This window comes from Acanthochromis polyacanthus, chromosome 8, assembly GCF_021347895.1.
Source record: "Acanthochromis polyacanthus isolate Apoly-LR-REF ecotype Palm Island chromosome 8, KAUST_Apoly_ChrSc, whole genome shotgun sequence".
In the NCBI taxonomy this organism is placed as follows: Eukaryota; Metazoa; Chordata; class Actinopteri; family Pomacentridae; genus Acanthochromis; species Acanthochromis polyacanthus.
The window spans coordinates 40,061,655-40,084,121 of record NC_067120.1 but is presented as its reverse complement, the minus strand read 5'-3'; the positions used below and the strand labels follow the sequence as shown (position 1 = coordinate 40,084,121).

Below are 22,467 nucleotides of genomic sequence, written 5' to 3'. Positions count from 1 at the left end.
AATAATATTTATCTTGTTTTGCACAAGTTTTAAATCTTTTGGGACAAGTTTCAAGTAATTTTGGTCCAGCTTTATTTGATTTTGTACAACTTTTGAGTACTTTAAGACACATTTCTAGTCTTTCTTGACACATTTGAGTCATTTTAGACCATCTTTATGTTATTCGGGACACATTTTATCCATTTTGGTCAAATTTCAAATAATTTCAGACAAAATTTAAGTCATCTTTGGTGAAGTGTCGACCAAGGACTGTATTTTAGTAGAAACATGGATCCATCCATATAGATACACTTAGAGGAACTTTATGGAGACACTAGACCAACCTGGGTTGGAGATTTTGCACTTTCTTCACTTCCAAGATTGACTAATTCTTAATTTTTTCATTTTTGAGAATCTTTGGTCATTTTCGGCCAATATGTATCTTATTTTGTACAATTTTTGAATATTTTAAGGCAAGTTTCAAGTCTTTCTTGAGACTTTTGAGTAATTTTAGTCTGTCTATTTGATTTGGTACACATATTTATTCATTTTAGACAAATTTCAAACGAGATTCAAGTCATCTTGGTGAAATGTTAACCAAAGTCCAAAGGTTTTGCACTTTTTCCCCACTTTCAAGTTCCAATAATTATTCATCTTTGTCATTTCGGACAAGTTTTTGTCTTTTTAGACCAATATGTATCTTATTTTTGACAATTTTCAGTCATTATAGCCCATCTTCATCTTATTTTTTGGACATTTTTCAAGCGAGATTCATTCATTCATCTTTGGTGAAATGTCTCCTCAGGTTTATTTTTGAAGGTCAAGGTGTGGAAACGTCTGAATTCTCCAGATTCAGCCACAGATGTTTAGTTTCAGGTGCAGAATAAGCAGTGGATGAAGTGTAAGGCAGTGCAGCGGCATGTTTAAGTAGTAAAGGAGGATCCTGTCAGTAGTTTAGAACTTTACTGTTTCCTCTGAGACTCCGTTCTGACTGTATATAATGAGTTTCCTGAGCTCCTCCTCTGAGGCCTCACACTCTGTTTACGTCAACTCACTATTTCACTTTCTGCTTGATTTCCTCGGCTCTCTGGGCCTCCCTCTGCTTTCTGGACGTTAATTTACGTCTATGGCTGGAAGGTTTCTGGACTCTGACTGAGACGTTTCTGCTCCAACAAGCTGCAGCATTTGTGAGTCTGAAGCTGCATTTCTGCTGTTTTTTCCTGATAAATTCTGTGTTTGTTGTAGTTTTGTGAACTTTATGCAGAGATTCTGAGCTGCTGGTTGGTTATGGGTTCGTCCTGCAGAGGCTGCTGTTTTCTGCTGTTTTCTGCTGCTCTCTGCCACTTTCTCCTGTTTTCTGCCGCTTTCTGATGCTTTCTGATGCTTTCTGACGCGTTCTGCCGCTTTCTGACGCTTTCTGACGCTTTCTGCTGCTTTCTGACGCTTTCTGATGCTTTCTGACGCGTTCTGCCGCTTTCTGACGCTTTCTGACGCTTTCTGCTGCTTTCTGACGCTTTCTGATGCTTTCTGACGCGTTCTGCTGCTTTCTGCTGCTTTCTGAAGCTTTCTGATGCTTCCTGCCGCTTTCTGATGCTCTCTGCCACTTTCTGCCGCTTTCTGCTGCTTTCTGATGCTTTCTGAAGCTTTCTGCTGCTTTCTGACGCGTTCTGCTGCTTTCCTGTCGCTTTCTGAAGCTTTCTGCTGCTTTCTGATGCTTTCTGACACTTTCTGATGCTCTCTGCCACTTTCTCCTGTTTTCTGACGCGTTCTGCCGCTTTTTGCCGCTTTCTGAAGCTTTCTGATGCTTTCTGATGCTTTCTGCTGCTTTCTGATGCTTTCTGAAGCTTTCTGATGCTTTCTGACGCGTTCTGACGCTTTCTGATGCTTTCTGAAGCTTTCTGCTGCTTTCTGATGCTTTCTGACGCTTTCTGATGCTCTCTGCCACTTTCTCCTGTTTTCTGACACGTTCTGCCGCTTTCTGCCGCTTTCTGATGCTTTCTGATGCTTTCTGATGCTTTCTGCTGCTTTCTGTCGCTTTCTGCCGCTTTCTGTCGCTTTCTGCCGCTTTCTGCCGCTTTCTGAAGCTTTCTGACGCTTTCTGTCGCTTTCTGACGCTTTCTGTCGCTTTCTGAAGCTTTCTGTCGCTTTCTGACGCTTTCTGAAGCTTTCTGATGCTCTCTGCCACTTTCTCCTGTTTTGTGCCACTTTCTCCCGCTTTCTGTCGCTTTCTGACGCTTTGTGTCGCTTTCTGTCGCTTTGTGCCGCTTTCTGACGCTTTCTGTCGCTTTCTGACGCTTTCTGACGCTTTCTGTCGCTTTCTGTCGCTTTCTGCCGCTTTCTGAAGCTTTCTGAAGCTTTCTGATGCTCTCTGCCACTTTCTCCTGTTTTGTGCCACTTTCTCCCGCTTTCTGTCGCTTTCTGACGCTTTGTGTCGCTTTCTGCCGCTTTCTGACGCTTTCTGCCGCTTTCTGCCGCTTTCTGCCGCTTTCTGTCGCTTTCTGCCGCTTTCTGCCGCTTTCTGTCGCTTTCTGACGCTTTCTGACGCTTTCTGCCGCTTTCTGTCGCTTTCTGAAGCTTTCTGACGCTTTCTGACGCTTTCTGTCGCTTTCTGACGCTTTCTGCCGCTTTCTGCCGCTTTCTGTCGCTTTCTGAAGCTTTCTGACGCTTTCTGTCGCTTTCTGACGCTTTCTGTCGCTTTCTGAAGCTTTCTGTCGCTTTCTGACGCTTTCTGAAGCTTTCTGATGCTCTCTGCCACTTTCTCCTGTTTTGTGCCACTTTCTCCCGCTTTCTGTCGCTTTCTGACGCTTTGTGTCGCTTTCTGTCGCTTTCTGTCGCTTTGTGCCGCTTTCTGACGCTTTCTGTCGCTTTCTGACGCTTTCTGACGCTTTCTGTCGCTTTCTGCCGCTTTCTGAAGCTTTCTGATGCTCTCTGCCACTTTCTCCTGTTTTGTGCCACTTTCTCCCGCTTTCTGTCGCTTTCTGACGCTTTGTGTCGCTTTCTGTCGCTTTCTGTCGCTTTGTGCCGCTTTCTGACGCTTTCTCCCGCTTTCTGTCGCTTTCTGACGCTTTGTGTCGCTTTCTGTCGCTTTGTGTCGCTTTCTGTCGCTTTGTGTCGCTTTGTGTCGCTTTGTGTCGCTTTGTGTCGCTTTCTGACGCTTTTTGTCGCTTTTGATGCTTTCTGCCCCTTTCTCCCACTTTCTCCCACTTTCTCCCACTTTCTCCCACTTTCTCCCGCTTTCTGACGCTTTCCGACGCTTTCCGACGCTTTCCGACGCTTTCCGACGCTTTCCGACGCTTTCCGATGCTTTCTGATGCTCTCTGCCGCTTTCTGCCGCTTTCTGATGCTTTCTGATGCTTTCTGAAGCTTTCTGAAGCTTCCTGCCGCTTTCTGAAGCTTCCTGCCGCTTTCTGAAGCTTCCTGCCGCTTTCTGAAGCTTTCTGATGCTTTCTGCTGCTTTCTGATGCTCTCTGCCACTTTCTCCTGTTTTCTGCCGCTTCCAGCAGCTTTCTGCCGCTTTCTGTCGCTTTCTGAAGCTTTCTGATGCTTCCTGCCGCTTCCTGCAGCTTTCTCCCGCTTTCTGCCGCTTTCTGTCGCTTTCTGACGCTTTCTGACGCTTTCTGTCGCTTTCTGCCGCTTTCTGCCGCTTTCTGCCGCTTTCTGACGCTTTCTGCCGCTTTCTGCCGCTTTCTGCCGCTTTCTGCCGCTTTCTGACGCTTTCTGACGCTTTCTGCCGCTTTCTGCCGCTTTCTGCCGCTTTCTGCCGCTTTCTGACGCTTTCTGCCGCTTTCTGTCGCTTTCTGACGCTTTCTGCCGCTTTCTGCCGCTTTCTGCCGCTTTCTGCCGCTTTCTGAAGCTTTCTGACGCTTTCTGTCGCTTTCTGTCGCTTTCTGACGCTTTGTCGCTTTCTGCCGCTTTCTGCCGCTTTCTGCCGCTTTCTGACGCTTTCTGACGCTTTCTGACGCTTTCTGTCGCTTTCTGACGCTTTGTCGCTTTCTGCCGCTTTCTGCCGCTTTCTGCCGCTTTCTGAAGCTTTCTGTCGCTTTCTGCCGCTTTCTGCCGCTTTCTGACGCTTTCTGACGCTTTCTGCCGCTTTCTGACGCTTTCTGACGCTTTCTGCCGCTTTCTGACGCTTTCTGCCGCTTTCTGCCGCTTTCTGCCGCTTTCTGTCGCTTTCTGAAGCTTTCTGACGCTTTCTGACGCTTTCTGTCGCTTTCTGACGCTTTGCCGCTTTCTGCCGCTTTCTGACGCTTTCTGACGCTTTCTGAAGCTTTCTGACGCTTTCTGACGCTTTCTGAAGCTTTCTGATGCTCTCTGCCACTTTCTCCTGTTTTGTGCCACTTTCTCCCGCTTTCTGTCGCTTTCTGACGCTTTGTGTCGCTTTCTGTCGCTTTGTGCCGCTTTCTGACGCTTTGTGCCGCTTTCTGACGCTTTCTGACGCTTTCTGTCGCTTTCTGCCGCTTTCTGCCGCTTTCTGCCGCTTTCTGACGCTTTCTGAAGCTTTCTGAAGCTTTCTGATGCTCTCTGCCACTTTCTCCTGTTTTGTGCCACTTTCTCCCGCTTTCTCCCGCTTTCTGTCGCTTTCTGTCGCTTTGTGTCGCTTTGTGTCGCTTTCTGACGCTTTTTGTCGCTTTTGATGCTTTCTGCCCCTTTCTCCCGCTTTCTCCCGCTTTCTCCCGCTTTCTGTCGCTTTCTGACGCTTTGTGTCGCTTTCTGTCGCTTTGTGACGCTTTCTGCCGCTTTCTGCCGCTTTCTGCCGCTTTCTGACGCTTTCTGCCGCTTTCTGCCGCTTTCTGCCGCTTTCTGCCGCTTTCTGACGCTTTCTGACGCTTTCTGTCGCTTTCTGACGCTTTGTGTCGCTTTCTGTCGCTTTGTGCCGCTTTCTGACGCTTTCTGACGCTTTCTGTCGCTTTCTGTCGCTTTCTGCCGCTTTCTGACGCTTTCTGACGCTTTCTGACGCTTTCTGACGCTTTGTGTCGCTTTCTGTCGCTTTCTGACGCTTTCTGACGCTTTCTGAAGCTTTCTGATGCTCTCTGCCACTTTCTCCTGTTTTGTGCCACTTTCTCCCGCTTTCTGTCGCTTTCTCCCGCTTTCTGTCGCTTTCTGTCGCTTTGTGTCGCTTTCTGTCGCTTTGTGCCGCTTTCTGACGCTTTCTGACGCTTTCTGACGCTTTCTGACGCTTTCTGTCGCTTTCTGTCGCTTTCTGCCGCTTTCTGCCGCTTTCTGAAGCTTTCTGAAGCTTTCTGATGCTCTCTGCCACTTTCTCCTGTTTTGTGCCACTTTCTCCCGCTTTCTCCCGCTTTCTGTCGCTTTCTGACGCTTTGTGTCGCTTTCTGTCGCTTTGTGTCGCTTTCTGACGCTTTTTGTCGCTTTTGATGCTTTCTGCCCCTTTCTCCCACTTTCTCCCACTTTCTCCCGCTTTCTCCCGCTTTCTGACGCTTTCCGACGCTTTCTGAAGCTTTCTGAAGCTTTCTGATGCTCTCTGCCACTTTCTCCTGTTTTCTGCCACTTTCTGACGCTTTCTGACGCTGTCTGTCACTTTCTGCTGCTTTCTGACGCTTTCTGAAGCTTTCTGATGCTCTCTGCCACTTTCTCCTGTTTTGTGCCACTTTCTCCCGCTTTCTGTCGCTTTCTGTCGCTTTCTGACGCTTTCTGTCGCTTTGTGTCGCTTTCTGACGCTTTTTGTCGCTTTTGATGCTTTCTGCCCCTTTCTGACGCTTTCTGACGCTTTCTTCCGCTTTCTCCCACTTTCTCCCACTTTCTCCCACTTTCCGACGCTTTCCGACGCTTTCCGACGCTTTCCGCCGCTCTCTGGAGGCTGTCGGACTGAGGAGTGGATCTTGGATGTGGTTCAGCAGCTTTCTGAGCTCCTGCTTTGTCTGAACAGCAGATGTCTCACATGTTGCTCTCGGCCCTCCCTCCTCTCTTTGTTTCTGCCTTTCATTCCTTCCCTCCCATTCACTGGTCCTTTCCTCCACCTCTCAGAGCCAGTTTCAGACCTCCACTTCACTTTTTCTGCTCTTATGTGTGTCTTTGAATTCCGTAAAATGTAACTTCAGGGTGTTTCTCTGCAGCAGTGTTTTAATGGAAGCACATTTTTACTCATGCTTTAACCCTCTGAGACCCACAGTTGCAACATTGTCAAGAACCAAGACCGTCTGTTCTTATTTTGGACACATTTTTAGCCCTTTTCAACAAGTTTTAAAGTCATTTTGGACAAATTTCAACCAATTTTGGACAAGATTTAAGTCATCTTTGGTGAAATATAATCCAAAGTCTGAGTAGAAATATTGATCCATCGGTTTATATACGCTTACAGGAACTTTGTGGAGACACTAGACCAGCCTGGAACAGACATTTTGCGCTGTATTCCATTTTCAAGGCCTAATAATTATTCATTGTTGTAATTTTAGAGTATTTTGAGTAATATTTATCTAATATTGCACTACTTTTTGAAGTTTCAAGTCATTTTAGACCATCTTTATCTTACTTAATACAACCTTTAAGTATTTTAGGACAAATTTCAAGTCTTTCTTGACACTTCTGAGTCATTTTAGACTGACTTTATCTGATTTGGGACATTTTTATTTGTTATTTTCGACAAATTTTAAACACTTTTCGACTAGATTCAAGTCATCTTTGGTGAAATGTCGACCAAAGACTTTGTTTTAGTACAAATATGGATCCATCCATAGATATATACGAACACCTTGTTGTTTTTCTGCTGCACACTTTTGTGTTTGACCAATCAGGTGGTTGCAGGGGAGTACAATCTGCATTTAAATAAAGGAATTATAAATCAACATATTAAGCAGAATCAGCAGCGTATTAATCACTGGGTTATTTGCTGCTGCAGTGATGATGTCAGAGCTGAAAGTACATCAGCTGGTGATCTGGAACCAGAACTCCTTTAGATGATCCAGATGTTGGTTGCTGAGCTGCCGATGTTTGAACTCGACTTTTTGACCAAAATGCAGAAACGCAAACATCAATTAGTTTGATTTCAGCTCAGTATGTGTCTCTTTGTGGTTGTTTTTGTCTCAGTTTGCAACCATTTGTGTTCATTTTGTAACTATTTCAGTCGGTTTTCTGGTCTTTTATATCTCTTTGTGACCATTTTGTGTCTTCTGATTGGTGTTTTGAATCATTTTTTGTGCTTTTTCCTCTCTGTTAGCTTTGGTTTTGCAGCTGTTTGTGTTGATTTTGAATCTCTCCTCGTTAGTTTTGAGTCTCTTTGTGGTTGTTTTGTGTCTCTTTGCAGACATGTAGCATTCGACAGTGACTCTTTAAGGTGTTTTTTGTCTGTTTCCATTGAATCTGTATCTCTTTTAGTTTTGGTTTTGTCTTTGTGGTTGATTTGCATCTTCTTTTGGGCTTTTTGTCTCCACTTGCACTGTTTTTTGCACATTTTGCATCTCTTTCGGATCTTTTCTCTGAGCGTTTTTGCAGTTATTTGTCTCATTTTGCATTTTTTTCCTGTTGTTTCATCAGTTTGACGTGGTGTCGGTTAGTTTGGCTGCAGCTCCGGTTTGCTGTAAACCAACACCAGACTTTTGTTGTGAAAGATTCTGTTTTGTTAGTAATTTATTTTGTGTTGCAAAATTGACCGTTCTTTGTTCAGAATAAGATTAAGGAAAGTTTGTGGCTACGGCAGATCAACTGTGGTTCAGATCATGTCAGTGTTTCTTTGGTAGATTAGGAGGTTTGAAAAAAAAAAAAAAGAGTTTCAGCGTTTCCTTCCAGAGACGTCAGGCTGAATAATGGACAGACGTTAGCTGCAGTTTCCCGAGGGACGGTTGTGTTTCTGCAGAAGAAAGCTCTTCTTCTTGCGGCTGCAGATTTTAACGGCAGCAGAACAAAAGGCTGCTGGCAGATTATCAAGCAGCTCATCCTGTCTACCTTCCCTCCAACCTCCCCGCTGACCTGCAGCTACAAAGACGCTGCAATTATCCTGCAGCCTCGAGGCTTCTCATGTAAACAGGAAGCTCTAAGATGCTCACCGAGATGTTTGTCTGCAGGACGTCCATCATCTGCAGGAAAATTCCCCCAAATGTAGTTGAGAAGATGTTTGTTTTGGGTGCTAATTTGAGTAATTTGGGACAATTTTGGACATGTTTGAATCATTTTTCAACTATTGTTTTTATAACTATTTGATTTTATAACTAATGCTGAATGATTTTGAATAATTTTAGAGAGATTTCAAGTCTAAATGTCTAAAAACTGGAACCTTGTCTGGTCAGACTTTCCAAACATCAGATTCTACTGAAGTTAGAGCCTCAAAAGTTGGAGAAATGTCGACTAAAGACTGTATTTTAGTAGAAATATGGATCCATCCATTTATATACGCTTACAGGAACTTAATGGAGATATAATATCAATCTGGTTTGGAGACTTCCCACTTTTTTCCATTTTCAAGAGCCAGTAATTATTCACTGTTATAGTTTTAGAGTATTTTGAGTATTATTTGTCTCATTTTGTTCATTTTAGATCATTTTTATCATATTTTGTTCAGCTTTTGAGTATTTTAGGACAAGTTTCGAGTCTTTCTTGGCACTTTCGAGTCATTTTAGACCGTCTTTATCTTATTTTGAGCTTATTTTCAATCATTTTGAACAAATTTCAAACAAGTTTGGACAAGACTTGGGTCATCTTTGGTGAAATGTCGACCAAAGACTGTATTTTAGTAAAAATATGGATCCATCCGTAGATATACACTTACAGGAACTTTATGGAGACACTAGACCAGCCTGGATTGAACATGCTGAGAGTTTTCCCAATTTCAAAGACCAAAATTATTGTTGTTGTCATCTTGGACGATTTTGAGTGATTTCATGCAATGTTATGTCGCTTCTGGACTAATCCTGGAGAAGTTTCTGTCATTTTTGGAGAATTTTGAATTATTTATGCCGTGTTTTAGCCTAGCCGCACTAGACCCAACTCTGAAGACACAAGGGTCTAGGAACTCTCGACAGGGAGGGAGGCGGGCTAAAAGGTTGTCTATCAAATCACTCTGCAGCAATTGGGTAGGTATACAACCAATCAGCGCAACGAATAGGCTCCTAGAGCGCCTGAAATCAGAGGATGCGGTAGTTCGGTGAAGCCTTATTTATACAGTCAATGGGTGAAGCTCAAGTATATTACAGACATGTTAACAGAAAGATTATTTAGAGTTGGTGCTAATGGAGCTCAACGACTGTTGTCGTTTTTGTTGTCGACCCTGACAGAGAATTAAATTCGTTGCCGTGTGTTGTCTAGTGCGGCTAGGCTAGTTGTTTCCGGTTGTTTCTGTCAGAATCGTCGCGCCTCTGTCGTCACCGCCTTCTGACTCTACACTTCATGGTGATTGGTCCGGCCAGTTTTAGGAGAATCCAACCTCGAGGCTTACCGAGGATGACTAGACCCACCCTGACAGAGAATTAAATTCGTTGCCGTGTGTTGTCTAGCGTGGCTAGGCTACCAACTTTTCTTATTTTGAACAAATTGTGACTCCTTTTCAACAAGTTGTTTAGTCATTTTGAACAAATTTCAAACAATTTTGGACAAGAATTAAGGTTCTTTGACGGAATGTCAACCAAAGTCTTAGTGGAAATATGGATCCATCCATAGATATACACTTACAGGAACTTTATGGAGACACTAGACCAGCCTGGATTGAATTGTTGCTCTTATTTTCAATTTTGATTGGCCAATAATAATGAACAATAGATAATCTGACCCATTTTCAGAAGTTTCACATCATTTAAAATAATTTCTGCCTTGATTTTGGACATTTCTGAGTCATTTCTTGACTAATTTTGAGTCATTTGGGAGAATTTTTAGCCATATTAAACATGTTTGAAGACATTTTGGGCGATAACACAATATTCTAGTCAATTGTGAGTCATTAACAGTTAACAATTAGTTAACAACACAAACTGGTAAAGAAAAAATAAAACGACAAAAAGAAGTCACAAAATGACAAAACAAAGACAGAAAAGGACAAAATGAAGACACAACACAATGCAAATGAGACGCAAACATCAGCTGAACTGTTTCCATGGACGTGCAGAACTTTTTATCTGAGAACACAGTGAGGAAAAATGTCATTGGAGCAAAAAAACACCCAGAAACTGCTGCTTGGAGTTTAGAGGGTTGAAAGGTTTTCAGTCGTGGACAAAGTGATGTAATTCTCTGTTATTTGGCTGCAGAACGAACACACCCAGACTGAATGTATGACTTCAGAAATCTGTTGGAATGGAAGCTGCTGTGTTCTACGTCTTTATTATTCACTTTGGGCTTCGTCCCTTGTGGCTCTTACCAGATGGTGGATTTAAAGTGTTGAGGACTCTTTCCAGAAACAACAAACATGATTGTTTCATTTTCAAAAGCATAAAGCTCGAATCCACAAAATTCAAGTTAATAATTGACTTTCTTTGGTTCGAGGACACGAGGAGTCAACTACACAAATACGAAATCAAGCACAAGCTGAGTTAAACCCAGTTTGTGATGAAGCTTAAGTCTTTGCCATGGTGGCCCTTTGCTAGCTAAATGTTTGTGTTGTTATATGTATTTTTGCAGTGTTGTGTCTCCTTTTTGGCATTCTGTGCTTGTGTCATTTTTCTTGTCTCATTTGTGGTGTTTTGTGTCTTGTACGCTCTGCCTGACATCCATAAACCTTCATTGAAGTCTTTGTCATGGTGGCCCTTTGCTAGCTAAGCTTTTGTGTTGTTTTTATATGTATTTTTGAAGTGTTGTGTCTCCTTTTTGGCATTTTGTGTCTTGCTTCTGTCATATTTTTTTCATTTTTGGTGTTTTGTGACTTGTACGCTCTGGCTGGTATCCATTAACCTCCACAGAGGTCTTTGTCATGGTGACCCTTTGCTAGCTAAATGTTTGTGTTGTTGTTATATGTATTTCTGCAGTGTTGTGTCTCCTTTTTGGCTTTTTGTGTCTTAATTTTGTCATCTTTTTTTGGTCTCAGTAGTGTTTTGTATCTTGTACGCTCTGGCTGGTATCCATTAACCTCCATGGCAGTCTTTGTCATGGTGGCCCTTTGCTACCTAATCTTTTGTGCCTCTTTTGTGCCATTTTATGTCTTTTTATGTCATAACTGTAAACAGGACTTAAAGTGTGTATTATCTACAAACATAGCAGTGGATTAGGACTCTGTATCTGCAGATGGTGAAGATTAAACAACTTGGATCAGTGCAGAAAAACCAGTGAGCAGTTTAACATCAGGGTTTTGCATAACTTTTCAAATGTCTGTGTGCTGTTTTGAAGCCTCCCAGCACTGTGACTGTAACTTGATTCAAAGAAAACACAAAAACCTGGTGTTGTAGAGGGGTTGGCTGGTTTGTGTCGCTGCTTTGTTCAGAGTCTGACATCAGAAACTGACTGAAAGGAAACTGAGACACAAACAGATGACAGAAGAAGAAGAAGAAGGAGGACGAACCCTCCCAGAGACTCCCCCCCTCCTCCTCTGGGCTCGGCCGTTTGTTCTGTCAGACGGACGGAAAGACTCAAAGAGAAGGAATGAAAGAAGAAGAACAGAAGGAGGAACAGAACAGAACACCGGAGCTGCAGCTAGAAGTGGAATAAAGAGGACAGAAAGTTGGGAAAGACTGGAAACTGAAAGAAGGAAAAGAAGCAGAGGAGGGTTTCGGAGGAGGGGGAGGTCGTAAAAACCTCCACAGCTGTGAGCAACACTCATGACAGGACTCACATGCTGCAGCCAACAACACAAACAGACACACAAAGCTGGACGGAGAGAGGAGGAGAGGCCGGGCAGCGATGGGCAGCAAGCATGGAGGCTCCCATTGACTTGTACAGACACTTCTCATGGCTCAGAAAGGTGAGTTCTACTGCTTCAAAGCGACGCCTCGGATGACCGTCTGTGTTTCTGAGATACTGTTGTGCGTCTTTGTGCTGCTCTGGTTGTGTTGCTTCCTGGAGACCAACTGTGTTCTGATGTAATGTCCCTCAGCTGAGGAGTCGAGCTGTTGTTCTGTGGTTAAGAAAGTCAGGTTAAAGGAATTATTAGCAGCTGATTGATTGTTGGTGATTCAGTCAGAGGATCAGGAAGAGTTTCAGCTGGTTCATGGTGTCTGGGAGGCTTCAAATTGGATTTTTACAGGAAGAAATCAGCACAGATCTGTCGCAATTTTTATTTTTGAGGTCCTAAAAATGTCCACAACCCTCCAAAAATTAGACAACAAGAACACCAAAAAATGGCAGACAAGACAAAAGCAAATATTACGCGAACAAGCCACAAAATGTGTCACAAAATGACAAGAATGAGAGACAAAATGCCAAAAACAGGACACAAAACTGTGACAATGAGACACAAATTGACACAAAGGAGGCACAAAATGGTAGAAATGACACAAAATGTCACAAATGAGACACAAATCAACATAAAGAAGACACAAACCAGCGATTTAGCTAGCAACGGGCACCATGACAGAGACTTCTGTGAAGGTTAAGAGAAGCCACTGTTCGGGACACAAACATGGCACTAATTACACACAAAACAACATAAATGAGACACAGTATGAAAAAAAAATGCGACACAAAATGTCACAATCAAGATACAGAACAGAGGTTTATCTGGCAACGGGCACCATGACAGAGACTTCTGTGGATACCAGTGTTTGAGACACAAAACTGCAAAAATGGACAAAACGACCTAGATAAGACACAGAATGACTAAAAAGCAGCACAAATGGCACACTAAATGAGGAAAAAAAAACACACAAGTGAGACACAAATCAACAAACAGACAAAGACTTCAGTGGACGTTGATGGATACCAGCATTCGAGACCCAAAACAGCAAAAAAATAGACGAAACAATATATATGAGACACAAAATAACATAAATGAAACACAGTGTGGCAAAAACTAGACACAGAATGTCACAATCAAGACACAAAGCAGGGGTTTAGCTGGCAACGGGCACCATGACAAAGACTTCTGTGGAGGTTAATGGATACCAACGTTCAAGACACAAAATTGCAACAAAAAAAAGGTAAAACCACATAAACAAGACTCAAATTTAAAAAAAAAAAAAAGACATAAAATGACACAGATCAACAAGCAACACAAACAAGATACGAAATGTCAACAAGGAGACCCATGGACACATGGAGGCTCACATTGACTGGTGCAGACAGTTGTGGCTCAGAAATGTGAGTTTCCAGCTTCTTCTGTGAAAGGACAGTTTGTGTTTCTGACATAACGTTGTGTGTCTTTGTGCTGCTCTGGTTGTGTTGTTTCCTGGAGACAAACTGTGCCTTCATCTCTTGCTGCTGTTAAGATGCGAATCACAAGGATTGTGTTGTCAGATTAGAGAATTATTATCAGCTGATTTTTGTTGGTGAAGCAGCTGATTCAGTCTGAGGACCAGGACGAGGTTACGTCACGAGTTCAGTGTTTTCTGTCGTCTGGGAGGTTTAGAATCAGATTTTCACCTTCATAGATCTGTCTAGTGTTCTCAGATTTTTATCTACAACACCCTGCAAATTTCCATAAAAGGAGAGAAAACATGGCAATAACAACATAAATGAGACACAAAGGGACACAAATGAGGCACAAAATTACTAAAATTGGACAGAAACTGACATAAGTGAGACCTAAAACAGCAAAAACAAGACATAAAAAGAGACAAAGGAGACACAAAATGACAAAAAACAGAGACAAGCAACACAAACCACCCAAAGCGACACAAAAGGAGACACTAAGTGACAAGATTAAAGAACAAAATTACAAAAAGAAACTAAAATTTAGTCATTTTTGCAATGTTTTTGTAGTTTTTGCATTTTTTACAGATTGTTTTTGTAGTTTTTGCAATGTTTTTAAAGATATTTTGTAGTTTTTACAGTGTTTTTGTAGATTTTGTCATTTTTTACAGATTGTTTTTGTAGTTTTTGCAGAGTTTTTAAGGATGTTTTTTGTAGTTTTGCAGTGTTTTTAAAGATGTTTTTTGTAGTTTTTTGCAGTGTTTTTAATGGTGGTTTGTAGCTTTAGCAATGTTTTTGTACTTTTTGCAGTGTTTTTTGTACATGACCTACAGCTCTGTTGCTCGATGCGTCTCTTCTTTTTCTGGATCATGATCTCTGATGTGTTTTATGATCATTTCTGACTTTTCACTGCTTCAGTTTGTTGCTGAAACTCCTCTGAGGGTGGAAACTCTTTCTTTCTTTGTTCCCAGTCAGACTTCAGCAGCTTTTTAGTGGTTTCACCTTTTATTTGCAGTTATTTCTGTAGTTTAATAACCAGCTGTGATCTCCTGCTGCTCTACGACTGTTTTAGATTCAGGTTTAAAGACTCCAGAAGCTTCCTGACCTCATAAAGTCTCTGCTGGATTCAACAACAAAAAATAAACGTTTTTAAAGAAAAGCAGAATCTGAGTTTTGCAGTGAAACTATTTGTGTTCATGTCTGACTGTATGTTTACAGGGAAGTCACTGCTCCAAGTACAACTGTAACAAGTACAGCAAAAACTACGAGTACAATAACTACAACAACTATAGCAGCTACTACAACTGCAGCTACAACAGCAACTACAAATATAACAACTGTAACAAGTACAGCAAATACCACAACTACTACATGACAACTACCACAGCAAGTTCAACAACTACTACAACTACTAGTATAGCTACAACACCAACTACTACTACAACAAGTACAACTACCACGGCTAGTACAACTACTGCAACGACAACTATAACAGCAGCTACAACCATAATAACAAGGACGACAACATGTACAAGTACAGTCGACAACTGCTACAACTACAAGTACTGCAACTACAATAACAAGTACAACAACTACCACAAGAACAAGTATGACTACTACGATGAGTACAGCAACTACAATAGCAACTACAAGAACTACCCCAACTACAAGTACAACTACTGCAAGGAGTGCACCAACTACAACAACGACTACGAGTATAAAAACAACAACTACTAGAACGACAAGTACAACAAAAACTACCACTTCAACAGGTGCTCTGCTGCTGCATGTTCCTCTAAGAACTATTTAAACTCCAAGTGTTCCTATTAGAACTGTTTAAACTCCAAATGACGTCATCAGGACCATCTTTGCTGTGCACGACTTTTACTGTTTTTACTGAGTTTTGCTGTTTTTACAGCGAGTTTTATTGTTTTGAGTCCAACTGTTACTGCTTTTCCTGCAACCGTTGGAGCTTTTTCTGTGACTTTTACTGCTTCTACTGCAACCTGTACTATTTTTAAGGTAGCCTTTACTGTTTTATGGTAAATTTTACTGTTTTTACTGTGACTTTTCTGTAAAAGCTCAGGTCTGCACAGGAAAAATATCTTAAATTGCTTTAATATTTGTTCTGCTGTGCAGCATCAACTTTATTCAAAATGAGTTCTGACTAAAATCTAATTTATTATTTTTTTGTTTTGCTTTTTTTATCTCATATTTTTGAGCTGATTCAATGGAACACACACTTCTATTTTACTAAAAAAATATATCTGGTATTTAATTGTATTTTTTTTGCAGTTTAAATTTATTGCTTTTTTGAAGAACAATATAAATCAGATTAACAGAATAAATGACCTGTTCACTGAGTTTTTATTTATTTATTTATAATTGATTTTTACATAATCCTGTGTTTATTTTTGGCCATTTTTTATTGTACTTTTAAAACAATTTTATTCATCTGCTCTGTCTAAACACTGCCTTCAGTTCAGCCAAAAACTTGTAGATTTTTTGCAAAAAAGCTCGTTTGTTGCAGCTCAGTGACCAGCAGCTTGTCAGTTCCATCGAGGAGGGCAGAATTTTTTTGTTTTTGACAGAATTTGGTTAAAGCTGACAGATTAGTTTAGTGATTTCAAAACAAAAAAGACACAGAGAGACATAAAGAATAAAGTTTTTTCCATCAAACACCAGAATTGAATGTTTAGATATGTTTAATTTTCTTAAAACAACCACAAATCACACATGATCAGTTCAATTACTGTCAGAATATAGAACGTCTGATGATTTTTTCTGTTTTTATACTTTGTGGCTCTGATAAATGCTGTCATTTTAGTGTTTTTTTTTTATTTTTAAATAATGTGGCTTTATGGTTTCATCTCACTTTTTTTGGTGTAATATTTGGTTTTTGTTGAGTTTTCTGGAGTTTTTTCATGAAAGATGAATTTAATTTGCTCTTATTTATAATTATAAATGGTAAAAATGTTCTGAGGTTTTTCTGCAGTTTTCAAACATCTTTTATTGAATCTGTAGAGTTTCTGTTCTGATTTCAGTTTTTATTTCCTTGAACTGATGACGGAGGATTAAACTTTTTCTGAGCTCTCAGACGCTCGTTAAAGATAATTATCGCGTCTTTCCGTGCAGAAAAAGCAGCTTTTCCTGCATCAGATAAGAGTCCCCATTCAGCTCTGGAGGCAGGAAGAGAAACTCCGGCTGCAGATTAGAACTTTCTAGACTCTTTAAATTCGTGTTAGCTGAAGGAGTTGATCTAAACTATTTGAAGTTCATCTGAGTTTACATTTCAGCTCCTGAAGCTACTTTTTACTGACTTTTCTCTGCGAGAATTGAACTAAACTGTTTTTCTTCTTACATTTATCTTTTTAAAAATAAGCATTTCTCTGATCAACAGCAGCTGTAAAGTTATTAGAAGATAAAGTTCTGCTGCTCTGATCAGGAAATCCAACTTTTCTAAAACATTTTGTTTAAAGAATTCAAACAGCAGCAGCTCAGAAAAACGTTTTATATAATATAGTAACAACGAGTCACACTAGAGATTTATTTTGTGACTCTGAAGTTTTAAAAAGAGCAGAAAAACTATTTTAAAAAGACAATATATGGAAAAGAATGAATGACAAGTAAATATAAAAACTAGATAAACTGGAATAATGCACATAAAAACATTAAAACAACAAAAACTACACTACAAAATTTAATAGAAATATATTAATGCATTTAATAAAATATGTTTTGTCATATTTAACATTAAAGTAATATTAATAAATAATAAAATAAAATACAGTAAGATAATACAAACTGCACAAAATAGATAAAATTTATTTGAGAGATGAAAATGTTAAATAAAACAAATAAAATTGAATCAAATTTAAAAACAGAAAATAAAGTAAAATAATAAAAAATAGTCTACAGATTTAGATAAAAAGATAATTTGAGAACATGTTAAAATGAAATAAAATAAAATTAACAACAGAAAAATAATATTATGTAAAATTGATTTTAGAGACTAAAACTTTAAATAAAATAAAATAAAAAATCACAATCATTAAAAATGCAATAAAGTTATTTTTTAAAAATGGAATACAAACTTTTATAAAAATGTATTTGAGAGATTAAAATAATCAAAAATATTAGAATAAATCAAATTTAACAAAATAAAAATAATTTCAATTCAATGATAAAATACAATTTAAAAATGTAAAGTAATTTAAAAAATAGACAACAAAGTTAATAAAAATGATTTGAGTCTGAAATGTTAAATAAAACAAAATGAAATCAAAATTAACAAAACAGAAATAATATTTATTAAATACAGTAAAAAATGTTCTAAAAATAATTTTAAAACCATATTAGAAAATTAATACAATTTATTTGAGAGACTAAAAAATAATGTTTAATCAAACTTTACAACATAAAATAAAATAATAAAAATCAACTACAAGTTAGATAAAATAGATTTAAAATGCAAAATACTGAAATGAAATAAAATACAAAAAGATTTTTAAAAAATGAATAAAATAAAATGGAACCTTGAGTTTAAAGGAACTGTTGAGTTTTTTCTGTTCTGACGCTGACAGAATCAGAAAAAGAGATTTTATGAAGTTCAGGCTCCTTTTTATATAAACTAAAGTTTTTTTAAACACTTCAGTCAGATTTCAACTTTAACTGAATCGTGTGTTTACGCTCTGATCAGGAAACGTTCCATCAGACTGAAGGTTTTTTTTTCTGCTGTTATGGAGTCACGCTGCCTTTCTATTTGCAGATGAATCAGATGAGCATCATGTGGCTCTGAGCAGCACAAACAGCACTTTAAAATGACAAATAAACTGATTTCTCTTTCTGTTTTCCACATATTTACATCAAACTGCAGTTTATTCTTTAAAAATCTCTGTTTGAGGTAAAATGACACAACGATCTCTGTTTACTGTGAACACAAGCTGCTCTACGGGAAAACAATGAAGAAACTACGCACAGTTTGGGTGAAATGAACCTTTAACACCAGAAAATACTGTTTGGTTCAGATAAAGTCTTTAAAACTGTCAGTGGTTTGTTAGAAAGTTTGGTTTAGGTGAAATAAATGTTACTACAACTATGAAAATGCTTTGAAGTGAAATAAACCTTTAAAACTGTAAATACTTTTACATAAAACTGTATTTTTGGTAAAATAAACCTTTAGAACTATATGTTTTTGTTAGAAACCAGTATTTTGAGTGAAATAAACCTGATTAAATGAATTATAAAACCAGATTTTGGGTGGAATAGACCTTTAAAAATAAAAATACTAATTTTTGTGTGAAATAAACCTTTTAAACTATAAGTTCTTGGTGATAAATTAACATTTTGGGTGGAAAAAAATTTAAAAATTGTAACTGTTTGTTAGAAACTAGTATTTTTAGTGAAATGAACCCAATAAAATGAATTATTTGTACAGAAAAGTCATATTTTAGGAGGAATAGAACTTTAAAACTGTAACTTTTTTGTTAGGAAACAGTATTTTCTGAGTATTAAACCTTTAAAACTCCATGTACACCCCCTGTCAAAAGTTTTAGGACACTTTGTAATTTATTTGAATAAGAAAGTGTCCTAGAACCTTTGACAGGGGGCGTACTTGTACTTAGAGGAGTATTTTGATGAGATTTATGACTTCATTTGGACTGTTCCTTCATAAATCATTTATTCATGCTGCATTTTAACTCAAACCAACAGATTTAACTGATTCTTCTTCTCGTTGTTTTCTCTGGTCTAGGTGAGCGTTTGTTCTCCGACCAACAATGAAACGTACCAGGAACGTTTGCTGCGACTAGAAGGAGACAAGGAGTCGCTGGTGCTGCAGGTCAGAACTCATTTTAATTTGAATTTACTCAACTTTACGCCTGATGATCCAGAAAAATGAGCCCAGAGGAGCAGAAAACGGCAGAATTATGTTCAATCATCAAACCTGGGGTCAAATTTACACAAATTAAAACAAACAAAATATAAAAGTCTGTTCTTTCTGAGGGTTAACATTGATGTGACCATTTATTTCTGGGATTTCACCAGTTATTAGATGTAGATTAATAAAAAATAATAACAGTCAGTCCCCCTTAAACATATCTGTAAAATACTGATTTAGATTTTCTCTTTTTAAATGCAGTTTAATCACATTTAAAACCTTTGATAGATGACAGTGAATTGAGATGATTCTGTGTTTTTATTTGGATTTATTGAGGGCAGAAAAATAGACGTACTGCTGTGTTTTTATTAGAATTATATGTCTGCATCAACAATAAACATCAGACTGTGTGGATATAATATATTATATATTCTAATTTTAGGATACATTTTCATAATCTGGGGGAAATTTAGTGTAATTTTGGACATCTTTATTCATTTTTAACAGTTTTTGAGCCATTTTTGACAAATATTGAGAAATCTAGGCTGATTTTTGTGTCATTTTAGACAACTTTCATGTAATTTGGACAATATTTAATAAAAGCACATCTGAGTTCTGGTAAAAACTGACTCCAGATCAGTTTAAATCCATCCAAGTGCGTCAGCCTAAAGACAACTGAGGTTTGACAAATTCTGAACAATGTTTGGATCATTTCGGACAAAATTTCAGCTCCTTTAGAACATTTTTGGGATAATTTGGGAAAATCCTGAGTCCTTTTGAAAGATTTTTGTCATTTTTTTTGGACAAATTTGTATAATTTTGGGACAATTTAGTGTAATTTGGACATCTTTTGTCATTTTTTTTTAACAATTTTTGACAATGGTTGAGAAATTTGGGATATTTTTGTGTAATTTTAGCCAACTTCCATGTAATTTTAATGTAGTTACCAGTGAAAACTTTTTCTTTAAAGGACAAATATGTAAAAGTACAAATCTTTCATGTAAACTTTTACAGTTTTGGCCAGTTTTTTAGTTTTTTGTGGCAAATTAATAAATTTTTTTTGCAGTTTTACTAGATATTATCTGCAATTTAAGAAAACAGAGAAACTGCTAAATAAACCAGTCAGAATAAATGGAGCAGCTGAAAAAGACAAACGGCTGGAAATAAAACAAGTAAAAGCTCCTCCTTCATGGTTCTTCTGTTTCTATAGACTTTAAACTGAAGAAAAACGACCAGAAACTCACAAACTAGCTGCTGTGAACCAGATTTAGTCCAGTTTATTCTGTCTGAGACGGCTCTGATCCAGAACAAGTCCAGACAGGTCCAGGTCCAGGTCTGAGGTCTGTCTCTGATTACAGACCTCAGATCTGATCCACATTCCTCAGGCTGTTTGTTTTCCTGCCCCCTGCTCCACCGGCTCCACCCACAGCCCCATGCACACACCTGGGAGGGCCGTGATTGGCTGAGATCAGAGGTGACAGGGCGTGATTGGTCGAGCCTGCAGGTGAGGGTCTGTGATTGGCTGAAGGGCGGAGGTGACCGGGGCTTTAGATGACAGTTGTTCGTCTTTGCTTCACTTTCTCCTGCGTCACCTTCACAGCTGTCGGTCCGTTAACGTGCAAAACGGTCAGAATCCCACTTCCTGTTCAGGATTTAGCTGTTTGAGGCAGGAGGTAAGAACTGTGACTTCCTGTTCAGCTCCAGGACTTTAGAATCTGCTGCACTGTAAAAAAAAAAAAAATCCATCAAAAAAGCAGCAAGGTTACCACAAAATATATTTAAAAAACAGTATATTACTCTAAACATAGCAGCAAATATCTGTAAATGATTTTAAAGCTCTTTTAAATACATAAATCTGTAGTTTTCCATTTAATCGTTGTAATAAAACATAATAATACTTGGAAACTGCCGGTACAGATTTTTATAAACAGTTTTAATTTAACAAAACAGGAAAAATCTGTAAAATTAAACTGTAAAACTTGATTTACTGTTTTTTCTGTCCTTTTTTCAAAGTAATCCTAAATATCTGTAAAATCATGTTTTTTCTGATTTCAGTAAAAACTAAAACAGTTATTTTATGGTCAAACATTGTAAAGAAAAAATACTCTTTAAAAATAGTGTTTTTTGTTTGTTTTTACAGTCAAAATGTAAATTATTAATATTTTCTGTGATTTTACTACATATTATCTTCAACGAGAAATATCTGTAATATGATGTTTTGTGCTGATTTTAAGTGAAAATAGTGCAACTTTATTGTCAATCATAAAAGAAAAAATATTTTTTTAAACATGCCAATTTTTGATGTGGACATTAACTACAGTGTTTTCATTTGTTAAAACATGTTTATTTTTACAGTTTTTGATATATAAACACTCAGCTACGTATATTCTTCGGTTCTTCCGACATTATGCTATGTTAGCTTTCTGTAGCACAAGCTGTCAAGCTAACTCGCTGAGTTTATGCTAAACTAATACATTCTGCTGTACTAGCAGCTGGTAGCAACAACTCACTAGCTAAGTTTATGTTAAACTAGAAACACTATGCTGTGATAGCTTGCTGTAGCACTAGCTATCTAACTAATTACCTGAATTTATGTTAAACTAATTAAATTATGCTATACAAGCTTGTTGTAAACTAATAAGATTATGCTTAATTAGCTGGCTCTAGCACTAGCCACCTAACTGACTTTCTGTTAAACTAATAGCATTCTGCTATAGTATCTTGCTGTAGCACTAGCTACATCGCTATCTAGCTGACTTTACACTACATTAGTAACATTATGCTATGTTAGCTTAATGTAGCACTAATTGAGAATGAGAAGAACTTTATTGTCATTGCACACTTTCATATAGAATGAAATTAGTTTGAGCTGCCTTTCCAATAGCAGCTCAGGCTGCTGCACCAAGAGTAGTTCCTAGTTAGTTTTCTCGCTAACTATCTGACTTTATCTTGAACTGATAAGAGTGTACTATATTAGCTTGCTGTAGCACCACCTACCTAGCTAACTAGCCAACTTTACATTACACTAATAACATTATGCTATGTTAGCTTGTTGTAGCACTACAAGTAGTGGTACAATTAGCACTACAATTAACTAGGTAAGTTTACCAAGCTATTGGTTGACTTTATGTTAAATAACAGCATTTTGTACTAGCTTGCCATAGTACTAACTACGTAGCGAACTAACTGACTTTATGCTCAGCTAAAAACAGTCTGCTATACTAGCTGCTGGTAGCACAAAATAACTCGCTGACTTTATATTAAACTAATAGCATAATATTATGTTGGCTTACTGTAGCACTAGCTATCTAGCTGACCAGCTGAATTTATATTAAATTATTAGCATTATGCTATGGTTGCTTGCCGTAGCACTAGCTATCTAGCTGAGTTTATGTTTA

The 22,467-nt window shown here is 38.4% G+C and overlaps 2 protein-coding genes across 2 annotated transcripts in view; both read left to right on the top strand.

Annotated features, from left to right (window-relative positions):
- The window catches only part of ppfibp2b (PPFIA binding protein 2b), a 108,545-nt gene that overhangs the window by 29,079 nt on the left and 56,999 nt on the right, over nt 1-22,467 (top strand). The window contains 1 exon segment of the mRNA XM_051952775.1: nt 18,949-19,030. Within this exon segment, the coding sequence (XP_051808735.1) occupies nt 18,949-19,030 (82 nt within the window).
- Nucleotides 11,337-19,030, top strand: LOC127535259 (probable serine/threonine-protein kinase roco11). Its single transcript, XM_051952774.1, has 3 exons — nt 11,337-11,806; nt 14,410-14,963; nt 18,944-19,030. Exons 1-2 carry the CDS (start codon nt 11,678-11,680, stop codon nt 14,926-14,928), a joined length of 648 nt encoding a protein of 215 aa, XP_051808734.1. The 5' UTR covers nt 11,337-11,677; the 3' UTR covers nt 14,929-14,963; nt 18,944-19,030.